Source organism: Mustela nigripes, chromosome 1 (genome assembly GCF_022355385.1).
Source record: "Mustela nigripes isolate SB6536 chromosome 1, MUSNIG.SB6536, whole genome shotgun sequence".
NCBI classification, from domain to species: Eukaryota; Metazoa; Chordata; class Mammalia; order Carnivora; family Mustelidae; genus Mustela; species Mustela nigripes.
In genome coordinates, this window is record NC_081557.1 from 267,742,497 (window position 1) to 267,755,082 (window position 12,586).

Consider the following 12,586-nt stretch of genomic DNA (forward strand, 5'->3'; position numbering starts at 1 on the left):
AAGTGGAGTCTGTATGTTGTCATATTCCGCCCTTTTATACATAACGTCCTCAGTTGACCTATTCAGAGGAGAGTCTGGTGAGGGAGCTAGACCTGTACAACTATGGAGGGAATCCATGCTAATGTCTGTATCAAGCAATCCAGTCCTCTGTTCATATGCAGCCACAGATGTTTGAGGAAACAGACTGAAAGAGATAGCCCAAGGTGACAAGGGAGAATAACTAATGTCAGGCGAAACAAAACATTTAAAACCCAGGGAGCACATTAAATAAATTTCAATTTTCTATCCCAGAGATATTTTAGTATCAATGAAACCTATGAGCAAAGTGATAAATGTATGAAAAGGGAGAATCAGAGAGCAAGAAAGAATTCTTAGAAATTAAAAATATAATCGACAACATTTTTAAAAAGACTAATAGAATGGGCACTTTTTAAAGGACAGATTAATCATGTGGAAGTTAAAGGTGATATAATTACTCAGAATATAGTGAAAAAAAGAGGAAAATAAGAAAGAATTATATGAAAGGAAATATGAAAGAATAATTCCAGGAGGCTCAATATCTATGTAATAAACTTACCAGAAAGAAATAAGGCAGAAAATGAGGGGGATAAAATACTTAATTGAATAATAGAAAAAATTTTCTCTGTGTTGGAGATAAGCACAAGATTATAGTCTGCGTTAGCTATGTAGTTGGGCAAATTAGAAAGATTCCCACTAGGTACATAATGCTAGAATTTTAGAATTCTGAGAATAAAATGATAATTCAAAAATAATTCAAATTGGATTGGATGATATTAAAATTAAAAACATTTGTGCACCAAAGTACACTATCAATAGAGTGAAAAGGCAGCCCATTGAGTGGGAGGGAATATTTGCAGATTATGTATCTAATGAGGGGTTGATATCTAGAGTATATAAAGAACTTATACAACTCAACAACACAAAAGCAAACAACTCAGTTAAAAATTGGCAAAGTATTTGAATGGACATTTCTTCAAAGGGTATCACAAATGTCCAATAAGCTTATAAGAAGACAACATCATTAATCATTAGCTATGCAGGGGTGCCTGGGTGGCTCAGAGGGTTAAGCCTCTGCCTTCAGCTCAGGTCATGGTCTCAGGGTCCTGGAATCAAGCCCCATGTCCGGCTCTCTGCTCGGCAGGAAGCCTGTTTCTCTCTCTCTCTCTGCCTGCCTCTCTGTCTACTTGTGATCTCTCTATGTCAAATAAATAAATAAAATCTTTAAAAAAATCATTAGCTATGCAAATCAAAACCAAAATCATACATACAATGAGGAAAAGAGAATTTCTTCAATAAACTGTGCTGGGAAAGTTGAACAGCTATACATAAAAGGATGAAACTGGACCACATTCTAATGCCATTCACAGACATGAGCTCAAAATGGATTAGAGACCTAAATGTGAGACATGAAACCATTAAAATCCTAGAAGAGCACAGCAGTAATTTCTCAAAACATCAGCCACAGTAACATTTTCTTCTAGATATGTCTCCTAAGACAAGGGAAACAAAAGCAAAAATAAACTACTGGGACCACATCAAAATAAAAAGGTGTTGCACAGCAATAAAACAAGAGGACAACCTACTGAATGGGAGAATATATTGGCAAGTGATGTATCTGATAAGGGGATAATATCCTAAATATATGAAGAATTTATGTAACTTAACACCAAAAAGAAAAAAAAGACTGACTGAAAAATGACACACAACAGACACATGAAAAGGTGCTCAAAATCACTAATCACTAGGGAAATGCAAATAAAAACCACAGTAAGATATCACTGTATATCCCTTAGAATGGCTGAAATAAAAATGACAAGAAGTAACAACTGTTGATGATGATGTAGAGATGAGGGGACTCTGTTGCGCTGTTGGTGGAATGTAAATTGGTACAGCCACTATGGAAAACAATGCGGAGATTACTCAAAATTTAAAAAATAGAAATATCATATAATCCCTTAATTCCACTACTGGATATTTATTCAACGAAATGAAAACATTAATTGAGGAGTGCTTGGGTGGGTCAGTCAGTTAAGCATCTGCCTTCAGCTTTGGTTATGATCTCAGGGTCCTAAGATTGAGACCCACATCAGACTTCCTGCTTAGCAGGGAACCTGCTTCTCCCTTTCCCTCTGCCTGCCACTCCCCTTGCTAGTCCTCTGTCTCTCTGCCAAATAAATAAGTAAAGTCTTTTTTAAACAAATCCAATAATTAAAAAATGTGCACCTGTATATTTATTGCAGCATTATTTATAATAGCCAACATATGAAGCAACTTCAGTGTCCATCAGTAAATGAATGGATAAGGAAAATGTGGTACATACACACAGAAACACACACAGACACATGAGACACACAGGAATGTTACACAGCCATAAAAAAGGATGAGACTGCGTTGTTTGAGATAACATTGATGCACCTATGCTAAGTGAAATAAATCTGACTGTGAAAGACAATGTGTGATTCCACTCATAAGTAGAATCTAAAAAAATGAATAACATCAGATCTGTAAATACAGAGAATAAACTGATGGTTGCCAGAGGGAAGGGAAGTGGGGAGTTGGGTGAAGAGGATTGGGAGTTACAGGCTTCCAGTTATGGAATGAATAAGAAACAAGAATAAAAGGCACAGCATAAGGAATATAGTCAATGATAATTGTGATAGTGTTGTAATGGGACAGATGGTTGGTACACTTGGGAATGTAGCATAATGTATAAACTTGTCAACTCACTAAGTTGTCCTGAAACTAATGTAGCATTGTGTTCAACAAAACCATTTCACAATGATATAGCAGTTCACATCTATTAGGATAGCTATTTTCAACAACAACACAACAACAACAAAATAACAAGTGTTAGCAAGAACATGGAGAAATTGGAACACTGTACCTCTGGTGGCAATATCTTATGGTGCAGTCATTGTGGAAATAGTCGAGCTGTTTGAGCATCTCCTTATAAAAGTGAGAATTACTGTATGATCTGGCAATTTCACTTGTGAGTATACAGCCAAGAGCATTGAAAGCGGGGACTAGAACAGGCACTTGTGTACCCATGTTCCTAGCAGCACTATTCACAATAATCAGAAGGTGGAAACAACCAAGAATCTGTTGACGGATTAGAGCATAGAAAAAGGTGCCATCCGTCTACAAGGCAATATATTCAGCCTTTAAAAGGAAGAAAGTTCTGACACATGCTACCACATGGATGAACTTGGAGGACATTATGCTAACTGAAATAAACCAGCCACAAAAAGACAAATACTGTGTAACTTCACTTTTATGAGATACCTGGGGTAGTCAGATGCACAGACAGAAAGTAGAATGGTCATTGCCGGGGTCTGGGGGAAAGGGAGAATGGGAATTATTGTTTGATTGGTACAGAGTGTCAGCTTTACAATATGAAAAGAGTTCTGGTGACTGATGGTGGCAGTAATTGCCCAACTGTATGAGTGTACTTAATACTACACACTTAAAATGGACTATACACTTAAAATGGTTAATTTTATATTTTATATATTTTATCCAAATTAAAAAACAATTTGGAGTGGCAGTAACTTACCTGTAAGTCAGCTTGATCTTAGACTGCATTTCCAGGAGTGACTCCTAAAAGAAAATAATAAAATTAAAGTAAATCTTATAAATAATAAAATTAAAGTAATATTTTTAAACTTCTGGAAAATTTTATTTTGAAATAAATTTATCTGTCTATAAATAATAATATATATTATATTACATATAATATATAAATAATAATAAATAATATAAATATTCATTGATATATAAATAATATAATTTATTATTTTGAAAATAATAAAATTAAAGTAAATCTTATAAATAATAAAATTAAGGTAACATCTTCAAACTTCTGGAAAATTTTATTTTGAACCAGAATTCTTTACCTGCTTGGATTAGATATCTTCTGTTTGACCATTGAGACCTACCTGCTCTCCTACCCCAACTTGCTCTCTGTCCCAAGAGGTTGATTTCTGTTCAGTGCTTCAGCTGGGCCCCCCTTTCCCTTTGGCCAGTTTGGGTTCAGCCAGTTAGAGGCACCAACAAGAAATTAGAATCCAAAGGAGAGAGGTTAGGCAGTCCACTCCCCGCCCCCCCCCCCGCCCCTCCAGATTCCTTCCATACTGTGCTGTAGGTTAGCGATGGATATTTTTTTCCAAAAAGGCACAATTTAGGGTTGGGTCCTACAGCTGGTTCCCTGGGCTCTATTAACTGCTCCCTCCTCTTACCTCATTTGGACTAGTTAGTGGCTGTTAATAGCTTAATGCCCTAGCTAGCTGCAGGGTGCTTCATTATCTCTCTAGGATTTCTCTTAACCCTGTCTATACCTTTGTTAATTAACTCAGCCACTCAGTTTGCTCAGTTACTCTATTTACATGTGTCATCTGTTTCCTGGACTGACTAAAGTAGGTAATTTAGCATTCAAATGGGAGTGAAAAATAGTCTTTTTGTGGGGGGGAATCCGGAACTTCTAAAACCACCTACTGGTCTTTTCTGATTTTGTAACTTGAGCAAATTTTCCCACGACATTAAATAAAATATATATATATATATATATATATATATATATATATATATATATATAAAATCTCCATAGATGCAGTAAAAGCATAGGATAGAATTCTAAACTCATGTCATAACTTGATGAAGAGTACATAGCAAACACTTGTAAACCTCATAATCAATGCTTAAACATTTGAAAGTTTAGCACTGGAATAGAAACATGATAAAAGTGTGAGTACTCGTAACTTTTTATTGGTAGTCTGACCACAGCAATGCTGCGATGAAAGAAAAATGTCATAAATACTTGGAAGAAGTCAGAATATTATTATAAAGGCAGTATGATTATCTGCCATGAGAATCCAAGAAAATTAACCTGGAACCCTAGTAGAACAAATCAGTGAATTTAGTGGAAGAAATCTAAGATCGACTACAGTAGTAACTCTTTTCCAGCATGATAACATAGTAACATCATAACACAAGACAGAAGCGAAGGCAGCCTCAGAAGCCTGTGGGCGAAATTAAGTAGCTGGTGGCCATAGACCCGCCCACCCACCCTCCCTCCCTCCTCCCCGTCCCTCCCTCCTGCCTCCCTCTCCCTCCTCCCCTCCCCCCCCTCTCCCTCCCTGCCTTCCTCCCTGCCTTCCTTCTCTCCCTCTTTTCTTTCTTTCTCTGTTTCTCTCTCTGTTCTTCCGATGAGAAGTACCTCGGTGCTCCAGACGCAGGCTACCTCTTGTTCTGGACTCACCTGTTCGGAGTCGGGTCACACCACATAACACCCAATTCCAGTCTTCATCTACCCCTCACCCTCGCCCCACTAGAGGACCAGTGTGGGAGGCCCTGTGCTCCAGGGCTGCTGGGGGCGGGCATGGGCTCTGGCCCAAAGACCTGGGGACAGTACAGCCCCAAATTTGTTTGGGGAGTGAATTGTGCAGGCCAGGCCACAGATCTGTAGCCTTCCAGAAATCAGTATGACCCTGGGGAGCTTTGTGGCCTTCTGGGATGGAACCCTGGAGTCCCAATCGAACTCTACAAGGTCCAGGGCCACAGCAATTGGAAGGCACTGTTGCATTGCACATCCTTGGGGTCAAACCTCTGTTCCAGCAGCTGAGAGCTGTCTATCGTCTATCCCAGAAGAATAGTCGTGTCGTCAGAATTAAGTCTTGCACAGACATTTGCTGCCCACTTGGGTGGCCTCTGCCTTGCTGCATGTTCTGTGGTCCATGTGCAGCAAGGAAGCCTTCTCTTTAAGGGCGACCCATGTCTGGGTTCTACTCTGCGTGATGCCTCTTCATAGTCAGCCTGCTCCAAACTGCTGGCCTCTAAAAGTCAGTGACTCATGTTCACATAAGGGAAGAAGCACTGACAATTAATGCAAGATTACTGCCTTCTTTATATGCTTGGATTATCAGGGCTGATCACCTGTTTTTACTCAGATGAACTGTTAAAATCAAAACCATTAGAGTTTTACAGAAAATGATAATCTTTTTGCCCTTCCAAAAAATGTAAGTGGAATCCCAGAAGGGTCAGAGGGAAGTAGGGAATAGAATATATTTGAAAAAATAATGCCTAAGAAGTTTCCAGATTTTGTGAAAACTATAAATCCACAGAGCCAAGGAGTACAGCACATTTCCAGCAGATTAAACATAAAGAAACCAACACAAGAACTATCTTAGAATTGCTGAAACCGTAATAAAGAGAAAATCTTAAAAGAATCTAAAGTGAAATGACACGTTATATAAAAGAAAACACAGGAAAGACTAAACACCTCTAAGAGGTAGTATAAGGCATGAGGCAATGAGGTGACATCTTTAAAGTGTTGAAAGCTCAAAAGTCAACCTGGAACACTAACCAACTCAGCAAAAACGTCTTTCAAAAATTAAGGTGAAATTCCTTTTTTCCGTCAAACAGAAGGCAAGGTAATTAGTTGTTGGCAGACCTATACCACAAGAAGTGTTAGAGATTTTGAGGCAGAAGGAAAATCATATCAGCAGGAAACATGGGTATACACAAAGGAATAAAACATCAGAAGTGCTAAATATGTGAATAAGTAAAAGTGTTTTGTTTCTTAGGTTTCTTTAAGGATAATTTCTTTAGAGATGATTAACCATTTAAAGTGGACAGATGACTTAGGATTCTCCTAAGTAGGGGTTGGTGAGGCCACCAACGAGCGCTTTCCACTTGTTTTCTCAGTAGGTCTTGCTCTCTGTGGCACTGCACGTTAGCGTAGGTGAGTGCAGAGCTATCCGGATGATTTTTTGTGGCCCGGTAAGACGCTCAGAAATGCACAGCTCATGCCCTATATGAAATTAAAAGAGCCACTTTTTAGTGGGCTTTACTATGTCAAATGTTGTGTTGACTATGCGTCCTTTATGTTCTTCTAGAAAAACCCCACAGCGTCAGAGTTCAGCTGAGAGCTGTTCCCATTTGCTCACTTTTAGCAGGGACTTATGTAAACTTATACTCAAATCATCTCTCTTCTGTAAACCAAATCCCAAATCCCGACTTTCTTCTATTAAATATTAATTCCACTAGGTGGAGGCATTTGCTTAGTTTTGTGGTTCTCACGAAAGCCGAGCATTAACAAGTCTAATAAGCAGGGAAACGAGTCAGAAAAAAAGGCCCACAGCCCTCCCAAGCGTGGTGGTTTGCATTGTGTTAGCTTGGCAAGTGCATCCCCATTACTACATGGAGTTCCACTGAGCAACGGGGCTTAGGGGCACCGGTCCCCATGCAGTTAAACATCTGTGGAGAACTTTTGAGTCCCCCAGAACTTAACTGTCGATGGCTTGCTGCTGACCGTGGTCATACCGAGAACATAAACAGCTGAGGAGAGAACATGAAACATGCATGTTTTGTATATCACGTGCATCGTGTGCTATATTCTTACAATCAAGTAAGCTGGAGAAAAGGGATGTTATTAAGAACGTCGTATGGAGGGACCTGGGTGGCTCAGTCTGTGAACCGCTGCCTTCAGCTCGGGCCATGGCCTAGGGTCCTGGAACAGAGCCCTGCCCAGTGGGGAGTCTGTTTCTCCCTCTGCCTCTGCCCCTACTCTGCTCACAGTCTCTCTCTCTGTTTTTCTCTTTCACATAAATAAATAAAATTTTAAAAGAAAGAATATCACAAGGAAGAGAAAACACATTTATAGTACTGGACTGTTGTTTATCTAAATTTAAAGTTTATATCAATTCTTGATAAGACGAGTCGTCTGTCTGTATCTATATCACTATTGTCTTATAGGATACAGACCACTGTAGATGTTATGGGTATTTCTGACACCAGGATGAAAAGATGGTGTACAGTCTGTAAGTGTTGATGAACTTTGATGTTTTATCATAGATTTGTGTATGTTTTAGGGTAGTAAATGATAAAATAGACTAGTATCTACATGTATTTTATGCGTTTATGACACAGGTAACTTTTTCATAATTCTTCCACTCTTTTTAGGCTCCACAATTCATTTGTGAGTTTTTAAAATTGCTGCAAATCTCTAAATAATTTTCCAGTATATTTATTGAGGAAAAAATGTATGTAAGTGGACCTGTCCAGTTCAGACCCTTGCTGTTTGACAGTCAACTGCGTTTGCTTTTAATGTTTAGCAAAGGAAAGTAGCACGTTTTCTAAGCTGATAATGTCTAAATGTTTTCTTCCTGCTGGTTGGATTTTAAACCAACCTCTAAGGGCTGAATCGATTGTTAACTGGGCCTCTTACATTTTCTCACTTAATCCTGTCAGGTGGGTTTTTTTTTTTTTTTTTTTCCTGTGAGGCGGTTCTTGCATTGCACAGTGATGTATGAAGAGTCTGTAGCAGTCAAATGTATGCTTATTTCATTGTAACCAAGATGATAACATGAAGAACATTATTAACATATACATATTTTTATAATACTTTAGTCTTTGTATCAGTAACTCAACATAAAATGTCACCTCCTCAGATTATGGGGAAACTATTGTTTTGTGAATGTTCTGTGCAGGCGGCACAGATGTGTGAGGCGCTTCTTGAAGTAGCTGAAATGTGAAAGGCCTAAAGGATTGTGGAATTTTTCAGCTTGAAGCTTTTTTGTTGTCATCTTTCTGGGTTTCTTCTTTGCTGTTTTTATTGGTACCAACGTTATATGGAAACAATATCTTCCCAGTTAAATAGGAAATTCATCTGCTCTTTATTTTGTATTTGAAGTTTGAATGCTCTGTGTCATCAGTTCATTGACTTCAAGGAAGTAGGTCTCTGAAATGTTGCACTTTATGGGAGGAAGCCAGTTCTCTTCTTGTGCAAGTGGTTTTTTTAAGTCTTTCTTGTAGGAGAACTATTGTCTCAGTTTTATTGTTTCAAAGATGCTCTATTAATCATCTACAGCTGCTCTCATAAATGGTTCAAAAACGCAACAGACTTTTGTCCTTTAATCCCTTCGAGAAGATCTAGTGACTGATGTTTGCTTTCTATCTTCATTGTACATCTGTGGGGAAGGGGACAATCCAATGTTGATGAAAGTGTCATTAGAAAGAATTCTAAGTTTTCATATCTCACATGTGTCGTATATAAAAAATAAATTTGATTTTTCATTTAAAACAGTTATTTGGTATACATTGAATAAAAACTGAGATGTCTAATTCGTGCACAAATCTTAAAATTTATCTTTTTCTCTAGGATGAAAGCCTGGCCCGCCAGTTGGTGGAGCTCGGCTACCGCGGGACTGGAGAGGTGGTGAGGAGGGAAGAGTTTGAAGCAAGGAAGGCCGCGATAGAGATCGCGCGGCTGGCTGAAAGAACTCAGAAGAAGTAAGTGTCCGTGTTCCAAATCTAGATTTTATATCATCGTGTAGAGTCTCTGGAAAAGTCTAATTCCAGTGGCCCTGTTGTAATTTAGAAACATTGGCTGGAGCAGGTAGAACTTGAAATATCCCAAGCATGTGTTGTTCTGGTCAGGAACTGCAGGAACTGTGATGTGCTTGCAAGAAGTCACATGCAACTTGAAGCTATGAATTTAGAAATATAAACACTAAAATACTGTCATTAGACTAATAAAGTCTTATTAAAAAGTAAGTCAGTGTTATTGGCTTTATGTATTTATATACTAAAAATATAAGTGACTTTTGCCTTAGAATTCTTTGTACTTTTGAGACCTATAAGTCTTTGACATCATTTATGTACTTATGTTTCTGAAAACATTATTTCATTCAACTTTATTAAAGATCACTGGCTTTTTTTAATGTGACTAATACAGGGTACATGAACTAGGAATCTAATTAAATATGTTAGATATATTATGAAAGAGATGTATACCTGAAGTGAACCTTATCAATGGATAAGCCAGTATGAAAGGTGTGACAAAGCAATCATCTGTTTACTTTTTAAAAATGAATGCTAAAGCTGTGCCTGTTGAAGAGGACAACTACTTGGAAACTGGCACATTGTTTTTAGATATAATTTTTAAAACTGCCCTATAATTATGAGTAGAAATATCTCATGTATTTATCATGACAAATAATGTTTTGGTAGTGAAATGGGAATTGGTTCCAGGAGTGTGCAATTTTAATTGATTGTTCTAGTGGTTACTGTGCTTCATTACCAGGGAATTTTGGAATTTAATATACTGTTATTTGGTAATATATTAGTAATCTGATGCTACCATAACACATTACTACAAACTCAGTGGCTTAAAACAACATGAATGTATTTATTCATAGTTCTTTGGGTCAGAAGTTAAGAGGACAATGGCTCAGCTGGAGCCTCTGCTCAGTACCTCACAAGGTTGAAATCTGGGTGTTGGCTGGACCGAGTCGTTGTCTGGAGACTCTGAGAATGAATCTGCTTCCATACTCATTCAGGTTACTGGCCAGACTCAGTTTCTTGTGACTATGGAACTGAGGTTCCCATTTCCTTGTCCACTGTCATTTTGGGGCCTGGGCTGCGGGGTCCTACAGACTACCCACATTTGTCCTCATGCTTTCCATATGGTCCCCTTTCAGCAGTAGTAGTTCAAAATGCTCTCACCCTTCAAATTTCTCTGACTTCTTCTGCAGCATCTTTCCTGATTCTAGCCAGAGAAAGAGCTCTCCTTTTAAGGGCCCATGTGGTCACAGTGAGTCCGTCTAGATTATCGTGATCATCTCCTTATTTTAGGGTCTATAACCTTCATTACATCTGCAAAGTCCCCTTTTCTCTGTAAGGTAACATGTTTGCAGGTTCTAGGAATTAGGGCTTGGGCAACCTTGGGGTTCTGGCCCAAGGGCATTCTGCTTACGGCAGGTCCTTTATACAAAAGTTTGAGAATTTATTCAACATTGTTATACATGACTTCTGTTCTTAAAAAAATCTGAAATGATGCCAAGTATATGGGTACAGTGTGATGTGTCTTATATAAAACATCAGGGGAGTCTTCTCTTTCCGTACCAGTAGATGTTTATCAAGAGCGGAAGTGGAGAGATTTTTGTGAGATTTTGCAGGGAATTAATGTATATTCATATTTTATTAGAGACCTGTCCAATTCATACAAGAGAAGTTGGTCATGTTTAAAGTGTAAGTGTGCATCATGTCCACTTTGTGTTTGAGGATCAAAGTGAGTATTTGCTCTATGCAATAGTCGCTCTAACTGGCCAGAGCTGGAAGTCATCAGGCTACTTAAGTACCAGTCATGGGAGGCTAATCCCCACCCAGAGCTGCTAGAACTGGAAGGCCCTTTCATCTGCAGCTCCTCTGGCTGCCTTTGTAATGGGATGGGCCCCATATGTTGCCTCTGGCCCCATGAGGCAGTCACTTTGCTCTCTTCCCTCCTCCTCCAGCGTTAGTGACAGCAGGGCCAGCAGAGGGAGACCTAGAGTCAAATACGTCTTCGGCCTGTATTTGCAGAATGACTTTGAAAATACACATGAATTATCTGCCTGTCTGCCAGCTGGAAAATTGTAAACTTGGAAACTTGAAACTTGGAAACAAGAAACACTTGATTCTACCATCAGATTATATTATATTACCTTCTCTAATGTGCCGGTGAGGAGTCCTTTGTAGATCCCAATCCTCTGCTCTGGTGATCATACAGCACCCATCTCAAGAAGCGCTGGTACCTAAGAGTCTTATTTACTTAGATTAGTTTCAGAGGTGAAGGAGTCTGTAGAGAAGAAAGTTAAAGGTACTTGGGGGGAGCATTGTGAGGAAGTGGTATTTTGGTAAGTATCTCTCGAAAAGAAGGCATAAGGTGAAAAAAATTATTGTGCTTTTAATTTAGTCATTCACTTTACAGATACTCATACACAACCATATTGCATTAGGCACTGTGCTAAATGCTGGGGATATGGGAGAACATAAGAGAGTCCCTGCCCTCAAGAAATCTGAGGGCTAGATAAATGAAAGACAGTTACATTGCTGGTGTGAATGTAAAATAGAAAACAGTTCGGCAGTTCTTCAGAAAGTTGAACGCAGACCCTGCAATTCCATTCCTAGGCATACATCCAAGAGAACTGAAGACATAGGTCCATTAGGAAACTTGGTCACCTGTGTTCATAGCCACATTATTCATAGTCACCGTAAAGTGGAAAGAATCCAACTGTCTATCACCTGACAAATGGGTAAAGACAAGGTGGCATAGACACATGGAATAGGATTTGGCCATGAAAAGGAGAGAAGTACATATTGTCACTTGCTACCACATAGATAGAACCTGACAGCATTAGGCTAAGGGAAAGAAGGCAGACAAAAGAACCACATACTGTACAGTTCTGTTTGTACAGAATGTCCGAAGTGGGCACATGCATGGGGACAGAAAGTGGACTTGTGGTTGCCAAGGGCTGGGAGGAAGGGTGAATGGAGAATGACTGCTAAGGGGTATGGGGCTTCCTTTGAGGTGTTGAAATATTCCAGACTTGGAGAGGATTGCACAACTTGTAAATATACCGAGAACATTGAATCCCACACCTTAAAAGTTTGAATTTTATGGTATGTGAATTCTAGCTCCATAAAATCAATCACAACAGAAAAGGAGGCATTCTGTCATAGTTGCTGTGGTGACACCCTGAAGTTAAGATTTGGGGGATGTGAAGAACAGGGAAAGCTCTTCTTAAGGCAA

At 38.9% G+C, this 12,586-nt stretch overlaps 1 protein-coding gene across 1 annotated transcript in view; it reads left to right on the plus strand.

Moving 5' to 3' along the window:
* CFAP299 (cilia and flagella associated protein 299) overlaps window positions 1-12,586 on the plus strand; it is a 579,020-nt gene that overhangs the window by 22,048 nt on the left and 544,386 nt on the right. The window contains exon 2 of the mRNA XM_059397269.1: window positions 9,176-9,306. Coding sequence (XP_059253252.1) covers window positions 9,176-9,306 — 131 coding nt within the window. The remainder of the gene's footprint in view (window positions 1-9,175; window positions 9,307-12,586) is intronic.